General features: G+C 34.5%; 1 protein-coding gene across 3 annotated transcripts; it reads right to left on the bottom strand.

The window, feature by feature from the left end:
• LOC145624372 (glycine--tRNA ligase, chloroplastic/mitochondrial 2-like) lies at positions 1-25,548 on the bottom strand. 3 transcript variants are annotated; one of them, XM_081677391.1, is made up of 37 exons: positions 25,070-25,548; positions 24,041-24,091; positions 23,018-23,085; positions 21,265-21,346; positions 21,082-21,145; positions 20,516-20,571; positions 20,263-20,340; positions 19,286-19,360; positions 19,138-19,208; positions 18,231-18,347; positions 18,037-18,138; positions 17,192-17,318; positions 14,493-14,576; positions 14,021-14,107; positions 13,162-13,263; positions 12,526-12,589; positions 12,037-12,092; positions 11,850-11,921; positions 10,482-10,564; positions 9,298-9,346; positions 8,977-9,039; positions 8,787-8,876; positions 8,596-8,682; positions 7,536-7,607; positions 7,381-7,439; positions 6,720-6,813; positions 5,946-6,164; positions 5,629-5,723; positions 5,446-5,536; positions 5,249-5,353; positions 4,908-4,946; positions 2,868-2,957; positions 1,809-1,910; positions 1,064-1,145; positions 665-750; positions 429-576; positions 1-309 (listed from the first exon to the last, which is right to left on the bottom strand). In XM_081677391.1, exons 1-36 carry the CDS (start codon positions 25,316-25,318, stop codon positions 478-480), a joined length of 3,210 nt encoding a protein of 1,069 aa, XP_081533517.1. In that variant the 5' UTR covers positions 25,319-25,548; the 3' UTR covers positions 1-309; positions 429-477. The 3 variants fall into 3 exon arrangements, with proteins under 3 accessions (XP_081533517.1, XP_081533516.1, XP_081533518.1); XM_081677390.1 differs by lacking the exon at positions 1-309 and having other exon boundaries at positions 358-576; XM_081677392.1 differs by lacking the exons at positions 1-309; positions 2,868-2,957 and having other exon boundaries at positions 358-576.
• Between the last annotated feature and the right edge of the window lie 1,138 nt (positions 25,549-26,686).

Genomic DNA, 26,686 nt, shown 5'->3' with positions numbered 1-26,686 from the left:
TTCACTTGACAATGACCTGTTTTAATTTAATCTGTTTGGTTCGTCAAGATTTATATTAATATAATACTTACATTTTTTAAAAAATGAAAAGAAAGGTAAATAGATAATTAAAAGTCTGTTGAGAATTTGTGGTAGAATGGACTGCTGAATTGGGTCACATTTGGACTAGATCGGGTTTAGTCGGGTTGGGTTAGTTTTTAACATCTTTAAGCATATTGTCATGCTACTAAGAGTCACATAGTCGAAGCAAATGGATCTTATTTCATCAAGTTGAGCATCACATACATCCTTCTACAGTTGTACTCCACCCTGTATCAATCAACCAGTAAAAAATTTCAAAAACGTTTGAATTACTCTAAATAAGAGTTGTTTCATGAATAGAAAAATCTAGAAAAAGAAAGATGATGTACATTATCAAGGCCTATTACCTCGGTCTATAGTTCTGTGCTAAAAAAATTTCAAAAACGTTTGAATTACTCAAAATCCTGGCAAAGATGAGAGGTCTGCAATTCCCCTTGGAAGGTCTGCAATCTTTTTAAGAAGAGCGAGCCTATTATTCCTGACCTGTTCTTCTTCCTGCAAATGATATTTATACGCTGATGTAAATCTTTCAAGTTTACATGCATAGATGTTCGTCGTTCATCACATGAAAATAGGTACATACCACCATTACGAATACATTATCGAAGAAATCAGCAAGTGGCTGTACTAATTCCGAGGATGCATTTACAAATTCGTCGATTTCAATACCTATTCAAGGCAAAAGGAATCAAACATAAACTTGTAAGCATTTTTACTAAACAACATGAACTTTGGGGTCTTTTGAGATTAGGGTTATTTTACGTTGCTGGATTAAATCTAGGAGGATCATGTGCATCTCAAAAACTGAAAGAGGGTATGTGTGTGTTGACATCACAAGGGTCTAGACTATGAAACTTATGTATAAAATATATATGACGGTATAAAATATGAATGACGTATATCGCATTATCAAAAATTTTATGATCATGATCAAGTAATCGAATGAAAAAAAAATGCTAAGGGAAAATATAAACTGGAATACCATGATAAATTTGTTTGTTCACTGACAAGAAAGCAGTCCACAAAGCTCTCTCTTCCTTCGTCTCAAAAACAGCTTCGTTCACCTTGAATTTCATCACAATAAACAATTTCTTAGCAAGAAGGAAACTATTATTATTACTCAAATACAGATTACATAAATACCAAGCTACAAATTCTTGTCATATTTTTTTATAGTGAGACTAAGATATACACTGATATAATTTTATATTTATTTTAAAAAGTGCAGTTTTAACTTGTCAAGTATTCATGTTTATAAACAGCAGTTTGTTTCCCATAGGCTCGATGAACCAACTCAAGGTTGAGGTGGTCCATCTAACAAAATTTAAAAAAAAAAAAAAACGATCGCATGGATTCAACAATATATAGATATGATGAACTCAATAACAAGAAAAGACATGATATAACCATCAGCCAATCACTTTTACCAGACCATAGCACCACATATGTGATTCTGATTACACCTAGTAAGTTATCAATAAGGTCCTTTCAGACGATTCTCCTAATGATTTTAGTTGCATTTTATGTCAGATGGTGATGCACAAAACATGTTCATTCAACTTCAACAAACAGCAAGTTTTCATCCCCAACTTTCCCCGCATAGAAAGAGAATACATAAAGTTACATACAATTAAAAGTTAATATCATGCGTCCAAAAAAAAAAAAAGTTAATTATCACAGAAAATTCTCTCTGTTGCATGGGATGACTGCTAGTTTAAGAAGCACACCTCTGTGTTGTCATTTAAGTCCTTTCCTCGGACAATTCTTGTTGGCCGGGAATATGCTTCAACAACCTTTGGAAGGAGATCTTCTTTGAACAAGGCTTCCATCTGAAACAAGGCTTTTATCTTAGAACAAGGCAGCAATTTATAATTGAAGAGATTATACCAAATTACCCACAACCACCCATAATCTATCCCACTGGGATAGAAGATCAAGGTACATGCAATCGGGAAGGTAAAGATCATGGCAACATTTAGCAAAAAGAAAATCTACAAACAGCTTGTATAGTCTAACAGAAATTAAAGAAGGAACATGAAGATTAAAGGAAGAAAATGAAATACTATAACTTATTAACTGGAAAATGATTGTTGATTGTATACAGAATTGTAGATGCAATATGATCATCAATGATTTTTTTTACAATCCCAGACTTTTGAGTGGTTGAACACTCTCACTGATCTCTATATATAAAGTATTTATAAGTCTTAACTTCTTCAAGATAATATTAAGGACTACCTCTCCCTTTAGGCTGGTTGCCTGGTTCATTATGTACTATTAGACTATATTAGACTGATTAGCACAGATATTATCTTGAGACTTGTAACTTTTCTTTTAGATCAACTGTATTAAATCCTAACGAAGTTATGAATTTCTTTAGACCTTCAATTTATACTGCAATCAGAAGGAAATTTGATCACTCAAGAAAAATATATGCAATTGGGCAATGTGTTTTTTTTTTTTTTTTTTTTTTTTTTTGGGGGGGGGGGGGGGTGGGTGGAATATGCGGGCCTAAGAATCCTACAGGCTCTAAGACCCCGAGGTCACAATTTATTCAGACTTACTCATGCATGCAAAAATCCACTTCACTTCAAAATTAATCAGATATGAAGGTCATACTTGAAATATAGAAGTAAAATGAAGGACAAAGAGAATAATCAAACAATTGCTGATTCAATAGACTAGTTTGGTCCCTCATACCACTGAGGCACTGAGCACAAGGATAGCATTTTGCAACATACTATTCAGACATCAAAATGATTATATCTCAGAAAGAACTAACACACCTTTACTGCTGATTTTGCTGCCAGACATGGCCAATTTGCACGCTCTATAAGAACTGACCGGACAACTTCTGAATTTATTCCCCTGTCAACCTGCCACCATATTCCACCCAACATGGACAAGAGCAATTGCATTTCAGTTATAGATTTATGAATGACCATTCAAGATTCCAAATACATTAACGAAGTTGGACATACTGATTTTTTCAAGAGACATCCCAACTTTTTAACATCATTTCATTGTTAATTTTATTTCTATTTATTTATAATGAAGAAAAATCTTTTACAAATCAGCAACAAGCAGAAAGTACAAGGATGGAGGACAACTTGTCTTTGTAACAGCAGAAAAATTAAATTACAGATTTCCCTGCTGAGCAACTTCTGAAATTTGTATTATGTATTTCCCCTACTGAGCAACGTCGAACATTTTCATAGCCCTAATCCACAAGGAAGCTATATAGCTTATGTTATCCCACAAAATATTAGCACTTAAAGAGGTTCCTCTTAAAATCTGCGCATTCTATTTTGACCATTAACACCACATAGGCACATAACCACCTTAAAAGCATTTTGCCACAAATTCTTTTCTTTTGCCATTCCAAAACCCACAAACTAGACTTGCAGCATGTCCGAAACAGTGTGTGTGATAACTAGGTATTCACCATGCAAAGCAAAAAGCCTCCTCCAAATACCACTTGCATCTCACAAAGAACGAGACGTATGAGCAGACTGACTATTGACACAACACAACATACACATATCTGGCGAATAGTCATTCTTGGTCTTCTTTGAGAATATCTTTAGAATTGATTCTCCACAAAGCCAACTAGCCAAGGTCCAAACAAGTGCTCTCACCTTACGAGGAGTGTTGGCCTTCCAAATCAATCTATGAACAGGGAAAAGGGGGTATTTATGTGGTGAAAAAAGGCATAACAACATAATAAGACTTGATACAATGATGCCTGATCTATCCCCCAACCACTTTCAGAATCCTATCCTTGAAAATTACAGTGAGTACAACTATGTCTCTATCATAAGGATTCTTCCATAAATGGAGATCCTAATAATTGCTAGACTGTGGAATGCAAATAGGAGCTTCATGTACAGTGGACTGATTATATTATCGATTAAAACACCGAAAATTGTTAATCCTCTCTCCAAACTTCCTCCCAAAATCTAATGCAATTGTCATTCCCTACCTTGAAACTGACTATCAGAAAGACAGAAATGATTTGGCAAGCAGACATACCACACTATGAATCCCACTTGTTTTCGAGTAAATCGTACTTACTCTAGATTACATGAAGCCACAACAAATGAGTTTAAATTTCCTAGAGAATGATATACGAGCTATTTCTTGGTTGACACTAATATGGAAGTGGGAGTGTGTATCTTCTAAGGAAGTTCTATAGTAGAGTTTCCCATGGGAAGTAGAAACTCCCAACATCTAACCAAACTACTTTTAACGATTTCTAGAAAAATAATTTCTCATGCACTAAATATTCCTAGGAAGTATCCAACTATCCATTATCAAACCAAACAAGCGCTAAATGTGGCCTATAGCTGGTATTAATCTTGATTGGAATAAGCTTGGGGATACTGTGACAAATTTCCAAGGAAGTATGCAAGTATCCAATGTCAAACCAAACAAGCACTAAATATGGCCTAGCTGGTTTTAACCTTGATCTAAATAAGCTTGGGGATAATGTGGCTTGGTGTGGTGTGAAATTTTGAATAGGTAATTCATATATGTGAGCTACCTTGAAAGTAATCCAGAGTCAGAGAGACTTTCTAGGAACCTATTATCTTCCAGATGTTACGTAGACTTGATGGTTGGAAAAGGCATGTTTTTCTTTTGGGAGGAAGAATCATGTTGCAGTCATCATGCTTATAACTTTTCAACATTCCCATGGAGGTTGCAAATAAGATGTTATATTGCTTTAGAAAGAAGGCAATATAATTATAAAGCCAATTTATGCTGAAAAATCATAAAGAGAGACTAGGAAAGTTGTGCTTTGATTAAAATAGGCACAGCATACTCACTAGATATTGCTCCAGTCTCCGTGTTACAAATTGTTGTACCTGCAAAAATGAATGATAGCTTAATGCACATGCTTTCTCTAACAATTTTTCAAACTAATAGAGAGAACAGGATGCAACTGGCAACTAACGAATGAAACTACAATAAAATTGAGAAGATAAAACAAGATCTTTTCAGAAGAATCGCCTATGAGATTGAAAACATATTAGTGGCCTACCCTGTCAATTTTAAACATCATTTGAACAGAAAAAGCCTTCACATATGCATGAGTGTACAAACAGAGCTCCAAATAGTCAACACCTAGACACTAGAGAGAATTCGATCATAAATGATTAGCTCTTACATCATCTATTGTGCCGCTATCAACTTTAACAGGTTGGACCTCAGCAGCAAGCTCCAGAGAATGTCGAAAGTTTAAATCTTTATTATTTTCCACCAATAATTGCACCTGCCAAAACAGAAGTTGGGGAAAGAGATACCTTGAATTTGGTGCGACTGTTTCACTCTTCAAGGAAAACAAAGAACTAACAGATCTCTTACCAGGCCATATGAAATTCTCCGTAGACCAAATGGATCATTTGTGGAACTAGGCTGACAGCCCGCCCCAAATAAACCAACAAGGCTGTCCAGTCTGCAATATGAAAGCAACAGAATACAGATGCCCTCAAACTAAAGTGCCATAAAAGTCTTAACATTTTAAACTCAAATTAACTTGCTAAAAACCTGTCGGCTATTGCTAGAACATTTCCAGCATCCGTTTTCGGCAATATATCTCCTGAATGCTTAGGGAGTGTAATCTCGTATAAAGCCTCAGCAATCTGTCACATAATTTAGATCATTAAAAATTAGGTAAAAAAGGATTTAGGGGAGGGGAGGATGTTGAGTAACAAAATTGATAATGTGTAGACAGGCAGCACTCGCAGCAGACAGATGGCACAACAACAAACAGATACCCCAATTCAAGGAGATCACAAATTAGTGGCCCAAACCAGTTACATATTCTACTAGAAAATTTTAGTGATGCAGGTCAAAGGTTAGACCTGCTCAGAGTATCCATCTCTGTAAGCATAATGGCGAGCCATTATTCCTGCCAAAGAAGTAAACTCAGTCACAACAGCAGTAGAAAGATCTGACATAGCAAGGGATGCAGCTTCCTGTATATTCAGTAGTTGCTCCGATTGAAAACCCATGGATGAGGCTAATTTGGTAACAATAATCTCTACACGCATCATTTTATCCAGCATGGTTCCAAGCTTTTCCTGGATAGGCAAAATCAAAGTGAGAACCAGTGCAACAAAATGAAAAACTCAAAGACAAGGGAAAATTAATAGTCATCAAACCACTGTTTCTCAGGACAGTGGAACAACAGTGTTTTTGGCAACTCAAAAATATGCTCACATTTGAAGTGCGCTTTAACAAGGGTGGCTCTGATCAAGTTAATTTTTAAGGGAAATAGCAAGCTTTGGTAAGATAGTTACGGATTTAAACATTATATGTTGGTTCTTTGCAAAGCTCCTAAAGTATAAGATGGTCCTGCAAATTCTTCCTCAGAAAATTAAAGGCGGAGTTAATTTGCAAGACCACCTTTTTGAGAATTTTTGCAAATGAGCTTAGTTTTGTGGAACATCAAAATCAAAGTTTAGTCCAAAATGGGATTTTCTAATGCCAGTGGCAAGGTGAAAAGATGTTTACTCAATCTATTTAGATTTGGTTGTATACAAATCTAAAGCATTTCAGGGGTTAGAGCTCAAGAACCCAGATAAAAGATGATATTAAAAAAAAAAAAAAAAAAAAAGGAAAATACATGAACTTACTTGGAAAAGAATGCCATTAAGTTGACCTCTAAACTCCGATAACTTCTTTCTGGAATCTGTCTCGTAGAAGAATTTTGCATCTTCATAACGTGCTCTGTGGGAAATATACATTTTCAGATAAAAGAAAACATTACTCAAGTAATACAGTAGAGAAATAATAATTTGATTTAAAAAGGTCCATATTCTTTAATCACTACAACAAAAAGTTGCCCAAAAACTTTTGCTATTCACACCCATCAGCACCTAAGGAAATTAGTCACCTTATTCCAAAGATATTCTTCATTAAAAAAAAAAAACCCCAACCCCAAGAAATTGCTAACAAACATTAACAAAAACAAATGCTCCACAACATCTTCTTTTCTTTCTCAAGCTCATATTTCCAACTTGCACTAATTTTGTTACATTACAGCACCAAAAATAAAACAATTTTTTCTACTCCTCAAGCAAAGAGCAAAAACATCTAGAGAGGTAGAAAACCAGCAATGCAGGACTACAAGACAAAAAGAAAACAACTGAATAGGATATTCTAGGAGGATGAATAAGAAGATGAAAACCATCTAAAATGCTGTACAAACAGTAGCAAACAACAAGGTCTATAGAGAGAACACTGACAGTAAAGCAGATAAATCTAGTATGCACAAATCCAAGGGAGCTTATAAACCTGATCACTGCCTCATTCCCTTTCCTCACAACATTCACATTAATATCCCCATTTGCCACCTGAAACCAACCCAACAAAACTAGTAATCACAGGATTCCATCACATGCAGCAACACATAACAAAAGAAAGAGCAGATACACAAATATGAGTCTCACCGCAATAAAATATGGCAACAACCTACCACTCTTGTCAGCAATTCCAAAGTATTTCTGATGCTTCTGCATAACCTGCATCATTGGAAGGCAGAAGCTGATAAGGCATGTTTCACCTCCATTCTTTAAGAGATTCCAAAATAGTTTGGTTTCAAGAGCAAGATCAAAGCTATTATGATAATAAAAACAGATGCTAGTTTATAACTATATCAAATCTTGACAGCCAGCTTCAGGCTGCCCTAGTAGAGCTATTGTTTTAAAATGGAAAATTTATCTAGAAAGGACTTATATGTTCACTATTTTGTCTGGAAGGACATTATATGTTTAAAGTGGTCTAAAAGGACCTTATAAGTTGATTTTGTTGTTTGGGGGACCTTGAGGTCGGATTCCCGCAATAATTGACTTTTTTCTCCGATGTTGACCTCTCATGTGACCTTAAAAAATGATCCCTTTTTCTTTTTTTTCCAAGATTTCCCTCGAATTCCCTTATTTTGATTTGTGTCATTTGGGGATTAGAAGAGAGAGAAGGAGGAATTGGAGGAAAATCATGGAAGAAAAAAAGGGGGCTATTTTTTAAGGTCACGTGAGAGGTCAACGTCGGAAAAAAAAAATTCAATTATAGCCGGATTCCGACCTCAAGGTCCCCCCAAAAAACAAAATAAACTTATAAGGTCCTTTTAGACCACTTTAAACATATAAGGTCCTTCTAGACAAAATAGTGAACATACATGTCCCATCCGACAAATTTTCCTTTTAAAATTGATAAATGGTTATCTTTTTGGAACTGATTCATCATGGCAATGTGCCTTTAGTTTAAAGGTGTAAAAGTAGCTTTACGTTCACAGGTGTGGGTATCCTTGGAAAAATTAATTCATAGTTTCACTCGTCCGTAAGGGCCCATGACTTGAGACCTAAGAGCCATATATCCTTCAAATTCATTAAAAAAATTTAAGTATCAAACATTTGGGATGTAGGTAAATTAACATTGGATGTGAGGATATGACGATATGTTAATGCAAAATATACAAAAAGAAATTGACATCCTCACGACTAACTAGCATACCATTGTTAGTAGATCTTTTGGAAGCATTAGGAATGAATCATCAAACTTTCCCAGTAATGGAGTAGGTGCTTCAATCAAATTTACAACCTACATGTGACAAACCAAGAAGAATCATCTATCTAATAATTGATCATACAGATAATGTGACTAAGCATTGACAATGCTTATAAAATGCATTAGGGATCAAGTACCTCGTCCAATAAACCATTAGGCATAATTACTTGTCCATTTACAGTATCAGCCAAAGCAGTTGAATGCTCCACTATCACATTTTTACGCTCCTGTAACCAAAAGTAATTAATCCTTGAACAAAAATAGCCAGCACCCCTTTTTGAAAACCTACACTCTTGAGGAACAAAATGTCATATCTATACATAATACCTCGATATCAACAGATATGCCAGCATTCTTCATAACAACAGTGTAGGACTCTGCACTTTCCACCTGAAAGCATATCAAGTCAAAATACATTGCCTGTGTGAAAATAAAGTTTGAAGAAGGACAACAAACAAGATGATAAAAAAAGACTTGCAGAGTAAATTGTCCAAGACCTAAACAGAACAGAGTCAGATTCTAAACACACTCATTTCTTTTCACACCATATTAACCACGCAAGGGTTTGGCTATTGTAACTGTAAGAGAAGAAAAATAGTAACTTTTTCAAAATTGCAAACTCATACATGTCCACATTCATGTACATACCTTGACAGTTGCAAAAGGTGTATTACGAAGACCATAAGATAAATTTCCACTGCAAAGAAAATTTTCAAAACAGAATCAAACATCACAGTATTTAACAATGATCAAATAACAACAGCAAGAATTTTGAAGCAAACTATAGTAATTTCCAGAGAGTTTGCATGTCACAGCTAATGTGTAAGCATGAGGCGGATTGCTAATAAACAAGAGTCAGAATTATACAGTAAAATTTTCAGGACATGCCAAAGAGGAGTAGGAGTATGCATTTAAAGATGACAATCATAACAAAATGCTAAGCATGTGTATCACCTTATGTAAAGATGACAATCATAACAAAATGCAGATGATAATATGATGTTTCACTTGAGAAATAACCGCAATGTGAAGCTCTTGTTCCTACAAATGATGAGATTGCCAATACCAGCTAACACAGGACATTGCAGCACCAACGGTAACAAATATATTTGATCATACACAATACTTTAGGTGTTAATCAGCTAAAACCTATGACAAATAACTGCTCAAGGGAAAAATTCTAATAACAGAGGTCAGAGCAAGTGTTACCTACTTCCCCAACTCCCTTCCCCCCCCCCCCCCCCCCAATAAAAAATCACCATCCCACCCCATGCGAAATGCAAAACGAAAAAGGCAAACTATACTAGTGAGTTTAGTAATTCTTGGCCCAATTAAACATATTAGGTAGCAAATTGCAAACCTGTTCTAAATCTCACTAATGAATTAGGTAGCACTTATGAGAATTTGGAACAAACAAATAGTCAGGTTAGGAAAAAATGTGCCAACAAACTAATTCTCCCTCCCATTGCCGCCGTCTCATACTTACTTAGAAATCAAGTTGAATTTATGATGAATTAATGAACTGAAAATGAGAAGGCATAACATTAGGAAAAATAAAAGACCCCCAATACCCATCAGAAAAGGAAATAAGAGAAAGCTTTATAGAGCCCTATTCACTGCAAAAAACCCTTGTTTAACAGACTAACTTTTCTCTAAAAAAATCATGAATTACAAATTATAGCTCCTTTGAAGGGTACAATTACAAGTCTAAAAAGGATCATATGCGTATGGAGGGCCAAAAAGGGACAGAAGTAAACATCTAGATGAGCAATGCTGCACCATCTGCAGAAAATAGGCAAAGGCAACATTATAGCAAAAATTACTTTAATTACCTGGAAACTCCAGCAAATGTAAATGGAATGATGACATCACCATGAAGAGCCATAATCCAACGAATAGGCCTGCTGAACAAAACCTAAAAGCATATAAAGAAAAATCTGCTCAGCTCACAGCCATATATACGTAGTTTATATATTTTTGTAATTATTAAAATATGATAATTTCAGCATGTATCAATATAGTTGAGAATACATGATATATCAATGGAAAAGACATCACAATCAAACATATGTTTGGTCACAGCATTAATAGCATTGCCAGTCCATAGCAAGGAAAAAACGTAATGTTTTTCAAAAGCCAATTCTTTGCACCACCAGAGACTCTTAACCTTTGACTGGGAAGTAAGGGTTTTTTGGATGTGAATATATAATGTATACAAATAAAAGAAAAAAAGTATTAGATGTGAAAATCTATTGTATACTAATAAATGAGTGTAGATCAGAGAATTTTAGTTTTATTCTATAATAATCAATTTTATCAACAAAAGTAATTTCCGATCAGGACATCTAAGTTTAGATAAGTAACAATAGATTTTCATAGGTAAAAGCAGTAAAAGAGAAGAGGTCCAATATGGTTGGAGCCATAGGGCAACTGTTTTTACCCCATCCACATCAGACCAGACTGCTACAGCACCGACTTAATCGCTTGATGCCTCATCAATAAATACAATGTTACAGTAGCAAGATACTATAAAGAGCTGAAGTGGATTCCTAAGCAGGTTCAAAACCATATACTACATTCACGGCTACTTTTTATAAATAAATACAGACCAATAGTACTTAGCTCAACACTAATAAATAAGACTGGTAAGCTTCATTAAGTGAAATTTTAGATTCTCAAACCATGGAAAATCCTATATTCCCAAAGTTCTAGGGTCCATAGTCCATACACTTCATAGTAAACTGACACATATTTACAAATACATAAACAGATTAAGGAGACCATAATTATGTTTCAGAAATATTCACAGCATTTAGTCAGCAACCAAAACCACTAATTCTTTTGGAAACAGAAATATTGAATTAGCAAACCATGGGGTAATTTTTTTTCCCGAAAGTTCATATATACATACTCCCTACATTCCCTAACATTTTTACACTTTCTGTTATCCTCTCTCATAACATCAACTTTTCTCTCTAGATCTCAATTGACTTTTTTTGTTTCTAAATAACATTTAACTACAACTCCTAATGCTTCAGCACCTAGGAGTCAGTTGAATTCCAAATAAATTATAGCTGTCAGCACAACATATTTCTTGATAATTTTGCGTACTGTGACAGCCAAGAGTTACACAAAAACATTGCCAGGTAATAAAAAATGACACTACAAAATGGTTTAAGAGTACCCTGGGAAACAAAAACCTGAGAATTCCAACGCATAGATTTGGGGAACGATAATTTGGCAATGGTTCCGGGGAGACCTTCAGCTAAAACCTAGTGACCAGAATAGTCAGATTAGTTTTCCGAGCAGACCGCTGTACTTAAGAAATAATATACTTCGTACAAAGAAATTGAAAGAAAAAGATCAGTCAGGAAGCTAAAGTCAAACCTCCAAAGCAAATCTGGAGGGCTCCGTGACACAAGCGTATATATACTGAGTCTTACCTGAAGTTAGAAGAACATATGATCAGGACCATTATGCAAGAAGCTTCAAAAAGAGCCATTTATAGAAGTTGCATCAGAATATATTATCGCTGTGCATGAAAGGTGTTGAATACTTGAATGGTCACAGTTTTATATGGGACGAGTTAGGACTGCAATACTTTCATTTCATTTCTTTGAGAAGGGAGGAAGATGTCATAGATCATAACAACATGCCCTCGTCTCATTTAGCAATGTACAGATATAGAACAGCTCTTCCAGAAAACAGTTGGGGAATGAAATGGAACTATCTACATTATATCATTTATTCATTAAACAAGCTAAACATGCAAATATCTATTAGAAATTAAAAAAAAAAAAAAAAAAAAAAAAAAAAAAAAAAAAAAAAAAAAAAAGATCCATATATACATATCAACAATCTAAAGACCAAAATTACCATCTACTTTTTTGTATATGGAGTCCAGAGAAGTATTATATCTACGACAGAAACCCTCAACAGCCTGCAAACAAGTAACCCAAGCATTAAACGAGTGCAAGAATTTAATCAATACATAAAAGAAAGATAAAAGAAAATGAATCATATGTCACAACAGTATCGGCTCCACGTTCTATATAAAGTTCAAAGTCAAGTATGAAGAGCAGTTAACAGAGTATCATACTAAAGGCATAATTTAGTGCATCATATGTAACTTTTATTCATTGAGCCGATGAAGAAGCATGCTTTAAATAGAGTACATCAAGTAATTAAACAATGAAGTTGAACAAACTCTGAATTTGAGAGCTTAATTTATATGCTTGACTCTGTATGTGTATGGTGTACATAAAGTATGTTTAGCTATAACAATTAACAAATTAGAATAGGGATTGTTAGTTTAAGGTTATAAATACCTGAGCCAAATTGATATTCAACTTGTCAATTGAGATTTTGTTCAGCCAGTAAATGTAGGTTCCCCTAGCAAGAAGTTAAGTATATAAACTAGACTACCAGCTCACAGCTTTAGTTGATAAAATATAATCAACCAAACTCAAAGACTACGACTAAAGGACTGTTAGATATGGCCAATATGGATACCTTTGTTGGATTCCCTTGGCTATCAAATGCCTTAGAAGCTGGGGGTCCTCGAACCTCAACCTCATTTTCAGCTTGCCTGGCACACAAGCCATCAATGCAAACCTGCAGAAACAAGTCATGGTGAATTGGTGATTCAATACCTTTTGTTCTCAATCTTTATTATTTATTTTTTGTGGGGAGGTGAGAGAGGGGGTTAGCTTTAGCTACTACACTTCTGAGTTCTGACATCAATTTTTGGTGGATAAAAATAGGAGAAGCTAAACAAGAAAACTGCACGTATGTAGTATGCTAGAGATTGGACACAGGATCTTAAAACCAAATCAACAAATCTGCATCGGTTCAAAGATTTTTATTTCTGATAAGATTGCATAATTCTTAGTGTTGTGATCATCTAGGAATCTTGCCATTCACTTTTCCTAAAGTCATTTAGGATTCCAAATCATACAAACCTTAATCAACTAAAGAAATCAAAGTATCTTTTGTGCAGAATTCCCTTGATCTAATATAATATTCAGGTTGTCCCATCCCCTTATCATTAAGGAATTAATTTCTTCGAGGTAACTTCAAGATAGATTTGCCAACACCATCCTCCATTTATCACCCAGCTAGAAAGTAGCCAGGAAAAATCAATCAAACTCTTATATTAGGGCTTTAAATGTTTCTTTAAAGCTGTCTCTATAATCTAACTATGCATTTATAGAGGAGTTCCAATAATCAGATTCCACGCATCAATATTAAACTTATTAACCTCTCAAATTTGCGTAGCTTAAAACAGGCAGAGACGTATAGTTGATATTTTGAAGATAAGATTTAAAAAATTAAAAAATAAAAATAACTAAAGTAGTTTTTAGAGCCATACCACCAATCTTCGAGGTGTACCAAATGCTTGCACTTCATGATGGCCCAATCTTTGCTTTTCCAGCAATTGAACAATAAGATCTTTCAACTGGAGACAACAACACATCATTAAAATCACAAAGCCTTACCCTACAATATAGAGGCACTGAGCCATAGGTTAGGACCACAACAAATGTGTTAATAGTCCCAAACTCCCAACACAAAAATCAGTTTAGAATATTAGAGCGCTATGTATACACCCACATGCATGAAGACCAGAAAAGATATCGCATGCTGGCAAATTCGCATGTTAGGTTGCAACATCAGTGTCTTATTTCTCAATTTTTGGTAATGTAAGGGTAGGATTAACAAAATTAACATTCAGGCAGATTTCATATTTAAATATTCTTGTCAATCTTGTGCCTTGTTGCCAGGCAGCTCTTCTGTAATAATAGATGTTCAGAGAGTATATCAAAGAGTGAGCATGAACCAACCTGCTGAGTTGCATATGATACATCTTGTGACGGCAACTCTTCTGTTCCAATTTCAAGGGCAAACATCCTTGGCTCTACAGACACCTATTTAAAAATTAGAATTTTGAATTTTGAATTTGATTTAGAAATTAGGAAAATGAAATTTGAAGCAATTCACCTTAGTTTGCATTGATGTCTATGTCATAACATCGGATTCAAATTAAATATTTCACAAAAAACTAGACCAGTAAATAACACAGAGCATGAATAGTCAGAACAGCAACTATCACCCACATTGCTAGAGGCAATGCAAAAGCTTGCTACATTGAATCTACAATAGTATGATGGAATCATTATAGAAATTCCAGACATCGTGATTCATCTGATGGAAGACAAGAGACAAGACACTTCTAAGATGACAGCAACTTCAACATATATTACCAGCAGTGGCGCAACCAGAAAATTTTCAAAGGAGTGGCCTAACCAATAAAGTAAAAATAATACCCCGGCAAATCATAGATGCATATATAATTTCGTAAAAAAAAAAGTCAATTGTTTTCCTCTTCAAATTTCAGCCTAGAAAAAATAATATTAATTTGATCAAATACATACTAAAATAATATCATTGAGTTATACTTCCTCCGTTTCTTTTTAGCTGACACGTTTCTTTAGTCACGTTTTCCAATGCACATATTTAACCATTAATATCTTTAATTACCGATAATTAAAAATTATAAAAGGATGATATTTTGAAAACACACATCGAGACGAATCTAACAAGATCTAACACGATTATATTTTTATTACGTATAAAGCACAAAATATTTTCTAAAGGTTAATACTGCCTCTGTCCTTTTATTAGAGACCAATTTCTCTTTATTACGTGAGTAATAAATATTAGAAATAGGTCTCTAATAAAAGGATGGAGGGAGTACATAATAGTAGTTCAATTCATAATCTAAATTGAATTACTTTATTTTAACTAGGTAACCTTGATACATGTATTTAAAAATAGGGTAATGATATATGTATCCCTTAGGGCTATATATAAGCATTTAATATACTTCCTAAAATGGAATCAAGTAGGAAATTCATGACAAAATCACTCGCAAATCGGTGTAATTAATGTTACTTTTTTCTCAATATTTCCCTTTTTAGCTTCTTAAACATAACTCTAAGGGCTATGTTTATCAATTTTCTTAAAAATATTATAAATGAAACTTCAACTAACTACGTATTAGATTTGTAAAGTAAAACAAAAAAGTTCTCCTCAAATATCCAAGTGGTAAAAAAAAAATTCTACTTCAGCAATTGTAAAAACTAAAAATTACTGGAGTAATACTTAACCTAAGTGCTTAACCTCTCTACAGCTACAAGTCTACAACTACAAGTATATAATAGGCTGATTATCTAAAGAATAATTTGAAGTCTTTTTCCATTATATGTGGATCATAGAGGCATAACAATAGATGTACCCCATTCCACTAATTTTAAAAGTAAGCCATGTTATTCTTCCATAGTTCCATACGATATCTGAACTCCAGCTCCCAAAATTTATCTATGAGCTGGCACAGACAAGAGTGAATGTGACAAGAGCAGCTTTGATGAGAAGCACTAAACAAGGGGAAAAAAATTATCTAATAATATCCTTTCTTTCAATAAATGCATATTACTAATTAGTATTTCCCATAATCTTCTTTACAAAGGTAACTAAAAAGAAAATCACATGTTCCTTTTCCACTTGAAACAATCAATGTTGAACAGCCTTTTACATGATCCCTTCAGAATGCCCCAAAAATTTTACATGCATCATACCATTCCAATTACTCTTTTCCATCCCAAAGATTTCTTTGTTTTAAACCTTAAAAAATTATTCATTAGTTAAAAAGATAGAAGACAAGGGCCACTCAGAGATCTAAAATTGAGTGACAAAGTTAGCATGGATCAGAAATGAGAACAGGGAAAGTATTACTATTTCTTCTGTACTGAAAAATTAATAATGTAGTTAAGAGAAAGGGCCACCAACGGCAATACGTCCATAAAAGATTTAAAGCTACTAGAAAGATAATCAAAAACCATCCCAGCAGACAGAATCACAACCAGGCTAATCATATTCCACAGTCCATAAATAAAGCTTACCTAACCAGGCTAATTGCTGTACAGCAAGAAATATCCAGTCAACAAACCCAGTAAAAAATTAAAAGAATGAGAAGACTAATCATGGAAGATACCCAAGTCCTCTCAACAAACTCACACTATATTAAAAGAGAGAAAAGCATCCAGCCTACTCAAATGCAGACAGATAACAAACAAACAGTTCATGCTTCTACAAAGACGAGAAAATCACATTAATAAATAATAATCCAGATTTATAGATCCGACATTTTGCTATGCACAATAGAGTGATTTACATTCTACAAACACAGTAGTAATGTTGCACAAGTGAAATATATAACAAAACATATATAAACATGACATACTTGCAAAGTTGCAATACATAAGAACTTGACACGATAATTTAAATGGTGCATCACTGCATGCAATTTATGCCAGCTACGAGCAGATGATCACTTTCCCCTTGTGCATTGACATGATCAGTAATACATATTTGGCTACCAAATAAGGCCAAGAAAAAGAAGAATTGCAGTGAACAAGAACCAGAATTTTCCACTTTCCCCATGTGCATTGACATGATCAGTAATACATATTTGGCTATCTACCTTTTCTACTGCAGACTGGATGACCTCACTCGGACAAGTTATAGGGCCAAGCTCAGCAGAAATGCCTAGAGGATGACCAAGAGACTCTCGTGTCTTCAGCCACAGCTGAGCACATTCACGAGCTAAACTGATGCATTGCCAATAATAAAGATGAAATTAGTGTGAGTACACCACCGAAACAATATCAATATTATATGATAGCTATTAGAAATATAATATACTGACAACCCTTAATGGCAGTTAGATATTATTCTTCAGTTCACCACTAAAACAATAACGCAGTAAACAAGAAACGAAGATAAGGAGGGGTGAGGGCAGTAGCATGCAGCCTTCATACTAAAAGCACTAGTCTTAAAATTAATGACTGGAGACAAGTGCATGAAAAAAGAGGATCTTCAGCTTAAGATGATCATAGCCTTAGAGTAATTGGAAGACAGGTCTCTAATTTGACTTTCATACAGAAAGTGGAAAACACTTCATTACTGACTACTATAAACTATAATCATGTGATGGGAAATATCAATACCAGTTAGCAGGCGATTTCAAAGGCTTTCATTCATTACTCTTTAAAGAAAAGAAAGGGAGATAAAAGCTAAAACAAAAAACTTGCAGAAACACTAGATTTTGGGACGAATAAAGATAGGAGACCTAAGTTACATTTCCCCACTGTTATTACTTCATTATTATTTTGGTATAAGATAAAAGTATTATACTAACACCTTTGGAAAAAGGAGCACAATGTTTGAATAAAATATACTGTATTAGACATGAAAGATACTTGACCACTGAACATGATCGGGTACAAGTAAAGCACGGCTAGGAAATAATAACAGAAGTTTACTCACCTACGCATTCGACCAAAGTAACGAGCACGTTCAGTTACACCTACAAAGCCCCTAGAATCTAAGATATTGAAAGCATGAGATGTCTTCAGAAGCTGATCATACCTAGCACATTTATAGGCATGTTAATTTTGCTGACCATATTCTTTGTCCAGAATTACAAAATATTTATACATAGTAGAGGTTATGGAACATACGCAGGGATAGGAAGGCCCAATTCAAGTAGATGGCGAGCTTCCTTCTCAAAAAAATCAAAATGTTTCTGAATATGGTCGACAGTGGCATGCTCAAGATAATAAGCACTCATCTCCTTCCTAAAAGTAAACATCCCATTCAAGCAAAAATAAACAGAATAGATCAAATATATAACTATATAAGATAGAAGAGGAATACAAAAAAAAAAAAAAAAAAAAAAAAAAAAAAAAAAAAAAAAAAAACACCAATTGATTACATAACTTAGAAGACTACTATGGTAGTGAAGGTTAGAATCTATCAACGGAATTTATGAAAGTGAAGGTGCACAAATGTGATGAATTATCACATAATTAACAAAATTGGTAGAGTAATTATAGAAGGAGGCAAGGTTTTACTGTTGACAAAGCTAAATACATCATAGCCACTATAGTCCCTACCAACGACAGTGTCCCCTATGAATGGTGGTGGTGCTAATGTTATATCAACACCTATAAACACAACAGTAATCATAATAGCAACCATTTATTAAAGGAGTTAAATAATACTTGATAACAATAAGAATACAGTTTGTTATGAAAAACCTTGATGATAATAAAGCACAAGTTTCACAGCTCAAAAACCTACATATACCGCTCCCTCCATTCCTTAATGATTTCCTTTCAAGGATATGCATACATATAATGAATTTCTATTACATGAATTGGTAAGTAAAACTAACAAATTATATCGCATTGGTATTTTAAAATAGAAACACTGATTTATGTGATAAATAGAATGGAATAGGAAAGATTAGTAAGTGAACTATACTAAGCAACACCATGTGACTTTGAAGACAGATAAGACTGGACATGAGGCATGGGATCTTTTAGCAATTTTACAAATAAAAGTTAACTGGGGTGAATTACTTACTCGTTCTCTGAAAACAATTCTCCATATGTGATCCCGTCTGCATACTGTATTTTCTTGAAATGATCAACTTCCTGCAAACAGTGATGGAAAATTTTCAGCAGAAACATATAGACTGGGAATGTGGAAGTATACACCTAGAAACACAGACCTGTAGCAGCATGAGAATTCGCTCTAGGCCATAAGTGATTTCAACAGATACTGGCAACAATGGAAGACCTCCAGCCTGAACAAAATTGAGACAAACAACATATGACAAACTGATATCAAAATATGGAGGTAGCCATCTTTTTATTAAAAGACAATTGAGAGCGAACACTATCATATGGTAGAGGACAAGTACTCCAGATACACAGAAAGTATAAACTAATTTGATATTGAAATGGTAAAGACAACATGATTGAAAGAAGCCTTTCTTTAAGACCATTAATATTGAAATGACATTTGGTTTCAAATAACTAATTTGTATTTCTGTTGACTGTTGCAAGAATAAACTAGATATTGAGGACAAGACTTCATGATCAGTCTGTAAAAACAAGCTTTAAATAGCCATATCCAAATCAAAAGTTCATTATGAAACAAGTTCATTAAATAAACAAGCTTGAAAAAGGGGAGTGGGTGTAAGGAAAAGGAGGATTAAGTACGAGAGATGTAGTAAAAAGGTCGTGGTGGATCAAGTAGAGGGAAACGTGTAAAAATTGTGGGAAAAGGGGATAATATGGTATAAGGTGTTTGATAAAGATAGAACAAAGTAGAAGTGAGTAGAACATTATGAACCACCTCAAAACGGAACGTGAGTAGAGCATTGAGGAAAAGAGAGAGTGTATGTATATTAATGAGATAATGAGATGTTCCTCAAAGAGAAGGATAGGAGTGCAACTTTTTTCAGTTGAATGAGCATTATTTAGTAGGGAATGTGTATATATTTTTTTTGAACTGAAAATACTTCTGATTTTTAATATGAAACACAAATGAACATTCTGTATGTACATAAATTTGATGAAATAAATAGTTGCAGATTGAATTCAATAAATGTACACATCACATTATGTTCATAAATATGCATATTCATTTCAAAAAATATGCACAGAAAATCCTTCTCATAAGGAAATAAGGAAGAATTATAACCTGCTGGAAGTATGTGAATTGAGTGATTTCCATCCCATCCATCCAAACTTCCCAACCCAATCCCCATGCACCAAGGACCTGAAAACAAGCAGTATCAAACAAATAAACAGTGAGTATGCATAAGAGACATCAATGCAGACTTGAGAACTTCACAATTCACCTAGCAAGTACAAGAGTTAAGCCATTAAAATATGACAAGATTATCTCCAAAGTAAGGGCAGGGCTAGGTCCACCAGTGAAAGGAAAAAATTACCGGACTTTCCCAGTTGTCCTCCACAAAACGTATATCATGATCATTGACATTAACACCTGAAATATGCACCAACAAAATATTAACACCTGAAATGATGCACAAGAATTACTAAAACTGAGATGGAACAATGGAAATCTAAATGAGCACCAAAACAGCAACAACAAAAAACCTTAACATCATATGTCCTATGTTCATGTTCACTATATATCAACAATCAGAAGGTAAGTGTCACACTTCCTTTGTGCCTTTGATAATCATCTTGGGTTTATCTAGGTTGATTTAGGTTCAAGTGTTCAATCTCATTCGTATATGTGGCAAGGATATAAGGATGAAATAGTTTTTAATAAGAATGAAGTAGAACAATTTTTTTTTGTTGTTAATCTTTTGATGAAATTGTATAATGGAGCCACAGAGGACACCATCATCTCAGCCTGGTTCTTATACAAAAATACTATAAAAGATGACTTAAGGACCTTTTACGAGCTCTAGCTTACCTCACACGTGCATGATGTTAGTTCAGTAGATAACAATCAAGTACAGAAAGAGATACAAAAGAAAATTGCTACCTAAAGCAGATAGGCTCCGAATGAAGAGATCTTGAGAATTTCCAGGATCCGGTTTCAATATAACCTGAGATCAGAATCCAAATAAGAGTATACTTGATAACCAGAGGAAGCAACAGAGTATTTTCAAACTTCAGTTTTTTTTTTTTTTTTCTGGTTTGGATACATTAAAAATAACAGCTCTACCTGAAATTGGGTGTGGCGTTGAAGACGGTTTGGATTCTCCCCATAGCGACTATCATCAGGCCGGATGCTAGGCTCTACATAACTTTCCAAAGGAAATTTGTGTCAATGTTAGAGCAACCTACATAACAGTGATATTCAATAGAAAAACAGAAACAACTACAACCCCAGAGTTAAAGGCTGGATGCCATGATAAATGCAAGATAAGCCTCTTTAGGTCATAAACTTATCTTAATACAATCCTTACAAGATGTTAATTGTGAAAAAAGTTATGTCATCAGCAACTGATAAGTCAGAAAAAATTCACCCTCTTCAATTTATTGACACCGACATTCAGTACAGAAGGTCACCACCGCAAACATATATCCAATCAACTATTGCAACCATTCATTTCATAATTTTCTCTACATAAGAGTAGAAGTTTTATTTTTTTTATTCGCTAGAAAGACGTTACAACAATAGGTGAGCAGTTCTGAATGAAATATATTAATTAAAACTATCATATGTCTTATTATGGATAGAATTGCACCAAAATGAAGCAAAGAATTCAACCCTATTCCAAGAAAGTCATGATCAGAAGATATGCTATTCCTTTCTACCACAATACCGAAGTAGGGCAAGCACTCAGATTCTTAAGAGATTTCTTCCAGGACGTATAATCAGCAGGTACCCTATAACAAGTGTATGAGTGTATCTAGTCCATAGTCAACTTCCAACAAGAGTAAGGTTCAACTGCAACAGCCTTTACCCAAGCTTTCTAACCCCAATTATGCTATAAGCTCCAACAAATGTGAATTTAAGCAAAACTGCACCAAGACTTAGTTTAAGAGTTGACTCCTTATCTATTCCCACTTCACACCAAGTTTTGGTGTGGTCAATTTAGGTTGAGTGACTATATTGTATATTACCATTTAGCTAATATGGGATACATATTAAATACAGCTATATTTTATTTTGGTTCAGGTCGGGTTAATTTTGTGTTAGATAGCCCATTTTGAGCTCAAATCAGGTAATAATGTAATATAGGTCACATAAGTTTTGCCAATCATATTGAGTTATTGACAATGCTACATGTTCACATTTGTAATTCTTTTACTGCCAATAGACAAAATACTTAAAAAAAACTCTTAACCTCCTCACCTACAGCCCAATGACCCACAAACCCTCATTTATGTCCTCAATGCTTAGCCACCTGCCCCCTCCCCTACCCCCTAGATAGAGGGAACAGGTAAATTGAGAAGATGGACAGGTATCCCTAACACCTAAGCACATAAACTAAGAAAAAGAAATATAAACATAATCCTAACATAAATTAAATGATTTCAAGTATATGATCCTCGGTGGACTTTGTCGCTTGTGAATAATATATTCAAACTCCAACCGTAAACCAAGAACCTTGACCTTTGGGGTTTCAGCTAGTAAAGAATCTAATTTACAGATTCTATCAAACATAGTAGATGCATTAAGCCATTAAGACAACCAAAACTACTTCAGCTGTAAGGCGTGCAAAACACATACGACTTCTACTGTAGTAGCATGAGTTACGTATTCATTCAGCAAAGAGAAGAACATATTCACCTTCTAGCATAAAGCTTGTTTAAGATGCAAATTGTATATCCCGGAATGATGGAAGGAAAAGGAACTAAAAACATAAGTAGAAAATAGAAAATGATAGCACACTTCGTACTACCTAAGCCCGAAATAAAACCAGAAAAAATAGAAACATAGTTATTAAAATTCTTGGAGTTTAACTTACGCAACATTCCATGGCTCTGGACCAAGGACCCTCAGATATGTCAGGGGATTCATCGTCCCAGCTCCGACCTGAGAAATACAAGAATCTCAAAGATGTATCTCAAAGGCATTATAGAAACAGTGCAACATCATTAAGCAAAGGAAAAGAGGAAACCTTACACCAGCAATTTACAATTAATCTTGCTCTCATTTAAGCAAACAGCAATCAAGGTTCACAAATAACAGCGCAGGTAAGTTTTAAATAGGACTAGCTATAAACTACCATGTCTGCATATAGATGAACTAGAATTCTGTTGAAATTTCCTAATCCATAACATGCACAAGTGCAACCACACAAACAAATGACATACATAACTTATAAAAGCTTGTCCACTAGATGAAGAATAAAATGCAAGAACGAGAGAGCAATCCACACCCAAAGAACTTGGCCAAATCCTTCATATTTAGGGCATTGCTAGCTTGAATCAATATAATATTCTCAATTTTTAATTACAAACTAGCCATTATTCAATCTAGTAAGAGACGGCATCACAAGAAGCCCAAATTACACTCACGGGATATGTTGAGGATCAAAATATCATCCACTAAAAGTAGATCATAAACAACTATATGAAGTAAGCGGACACAGCCAGCTCGAAAGCCATTTATGGAGTCCATCCTCGTGCAGCACCTGAACATCAAAGGTAAAGCTACTAGCAACATAATCTGGAATGTAAACCGCATGTTGATGGTGGTGAATTAAGTATACAAATGCTGCACTGACTTGCCCAAATAAAATATAGCTTTCATAAGCTACAAACCTTTAAAAATAAAAGTATCATAGAATGTATAATTGTTTATTACTTTATTTCTATATACAATTTGAAAGTAGCATGTCTATCAAACTTTATAAAATTCATCACAGGGAGAACAAGTTACATCTATCGTGAATCCATATCAAGTGGGACACCCAAACAATAAGTATTAAACAAAGAAGGTGCAAGCCGCAGAAGGAATCTGCTTTTGTACAACAAATTAAGATCACCTCAGTGTTGCTGCATTGCATAACTGCACACCCTACAGAGGCCCAATACTCCTGCAGATAACCCAAAAAAGAAAAAGATATGAGACGATTACCGGTCATATATGAATGGAATTCAATGTCCAATCAGGAGGGAGCAACATACAGTTATACACCCTATGATCACATCATTATTTGTTTTATATAACTACTTAACCCCAAAAGATAAAAGCACAAATGCTAATTTTGATGTCAAACCCATGGGATGAGGTGTATTAAGACTTTTGGTACGATAATGCTTAGAAGAAGACTTAAATGTTAAACTACTGCAGTTATTCAAGTAGATGAAATACTCAATAGAATGGGACACAATACTGTCTCTAGATAACAGCTAGAACTGAAGCAGTTGACATTGTTCAGCTATAATTTGGATAAGAGAAAAAAACAGCATAGTTATTTTTCAATTCTCACTTTCAATTGTTTGATTAAGTAAAATGCATATGTATCACATATCGAATTCAATGTCATCTCTTGGGTACCAAAAACCATTACTTGCATACTAGTAAATTACTCCCCCTCCATTTTCAAATAAGCTTCTTTTTTACTTTCATACTCTTTTAAACATAATATCATAAAATTCATAAATTGAATATCATACATTGCAATAAATCTAGCAAGAACTAAGTCATAAAAGTTAGAAAAATACAAAATGGCAAGAATTAATGCTTTGTTTGGATAGCAACGAAGGAAGGAAAAGAAGGGGAGGGAAAATGGAGGAAGGGAAGGGAAAAGAAAGGGAGGGGGAGGTGAGCTCCATTTTCCCTCCAAATCTCTCCAATTGGAGAGATTATGGTTATTAAAGAGAGAGGGAAAATTGATCCCTCCCTCTCCTTCCCCTTCCTTCCCCCAATCTTTTACCCAAACAAGAGATTTTGTCCCCCTCCATTTCTCTTCTCTTCTTTTCCTTCCATTTCTTCCTATCAAACAAAGTGTAAAGGTCAAAGATACAAAATTTTGATCCAAAAGTCAAAGGGTAGAGAAGTTGATATAAACCTGAAGACGCTGAATAGCTTGTTGGAAAGTGGGCACAGAGGCAGTACAAGGAGCTGAACTGGGGTCACCATTGTCGGAAAAATTGTGCCGCAAAGTGGAAGCGGCGGAACTTGACGACGCAAAAAAGCGACGATTATGGGGTTTAAAGCAAAAATGGCGAGTTGGGTGAAGAATGAAAGAGAAATTCTGGGGTTTATAGTTATGGGGTTTAAGGACTGAGATTACTAATGGGAGTGTGAGGATCCCCATTTGTTACTTGTAATTTGTTTGAGGAATTTACAGTAAATGAAAGAGATTAGTTGAGATTAAGATTTGATTTTTCTGTTAATGGGTATGATTTTCCGCCATTGAAATAGAGTTTGAGTTCTTTGAAGGTTTTTTTAATTGTGGATAAAAGTCTGGGTTTTGGCTAGTTTTGGGTTTTAGGGAAGGAGAGAAAGAGAGATAACGAGGGAGAGGTGTAAAAAGGGTGCACCACGTTTTGGAATGGCTCGGGTTGCATAGTGCCCCATATCCATCCGGATGATACGTAACATGTGTTAATGTTCGCTTGTCCGGTTGTCCCATTGGCCGGATTACCTCGAGTTTGAGGGATCGAATAGTTTGAATAGGAAGAGTCTGTTCTAATTTCCTGAACTATTTGGGGCTGAACTTAACTGAATTGAATAAAGCTGAAATGAATTGTTTATGAGAAAAAAAAAATTAGAAAGTGAACTGAATGGATTAGAGTTGAACTGAATTTAAGCTGAACAGAACAGGCCTTCGAGTCTAAAGCAAAGAAAATTAGTCCGGTATTTCAATCGAAAAATATATACTTTCTTGATCTTCAATCTAATTCAAAACCCTTAAAAAAAAAACTCAATCTTAAGGGGAAAATACAAGTTAATAAGGGTGAGAAATAAAATAGATTTATCAGCCGTGTTAACTGAAAATTCAGGGGTTCATCGATTTTTGGGTCAAGAAACATTAGGGTGAAGTCAGATTTCCAATATAGGGTCTGAATACGTTAAGAATGTACAACAAGGTTCTAGAACGGTCTGAAAGGTTCTAAAAACTTCTAGGAACTCTTGTACATATCCGCAGGCTAGATTTGCGAAAAACTCTTCGTATTAGGAAATCTCTAGAATGGAACACTCTAGTCCTGTACTTGGGAGCCTTATAAATAGAGAGCCCCCTCATTTGTAAACCATCCAAGCAAACTTGTAAATCCCCTCTTTCTCAAGCAATACACAATACTCTTATTACCCTTACTCACTTATGCACCCGTCTTTGCTTCACTTTCGTTGATGTTAATAGGCTCACGTGCAAAAGACTAAATGAGTTAGTAATCACGTGCAACATGACGTCTAAAATCGCTACTTCAACTTTTTTTAGCTTAAAAATTATTCCTAAATTTGCAAAAATGATTCATTTTCTCAGTATATATATATTAGAAAAATTAGATATTATTTTTTAAAAAAAAAATTCATATAATAAAAAAATAAAAATAACACAATATCAATTTTTTTTCATTTCTAAAATAATCAATCCAATTACTAGTTATGATAAAAACAAATTCAATATTATCCACAAATTCTACGTAAATAATAAAATAGGATTTATTTGCATAATCAACCG

This window comes from Chenopodium album, chromosome 3 (assembly GCF_948465745.1).
Source record: "Chenopodium album chromosome 3, dcCheAlbu1.1, whole genome shotgun sequence".
NCBI lineage: Eukaryota > Viridiplantae > Streptophyta > Magnoliopsida > Caryophyllales > Amaranthaceae > Chenopodium > Chenopodium album.
Note: the sequence above shows the minus strand (reverse complement) of the source record. Positions and strands in the feature narration are given on the sequence as shown.

Bases quoted from the DNA above. Each gene is read 5' to 3' on its own strand.
- LOC145624372 (XM_081677391.1), bottom strand. From the start codon at position 25,318: ATGGGGATCCTCACACTCCCATTAGTAATCTCAGTCCTTAAACCCCAT. The intron at 24,092-25,069 runs GTTTATATCAAC...GGTTATCTGCAG, and splicing joins AAGCTATTCAGCGTCTTCAG to GAGTATTGGGCCTCTGTAGG. The intron at 4,947-5,248 runs GTAAGAGCTAAT...TCATTTTTGCAG, and splicing joins ATAGCGGCACAATAGATGAT to GTACAACAATTTGTAACACG.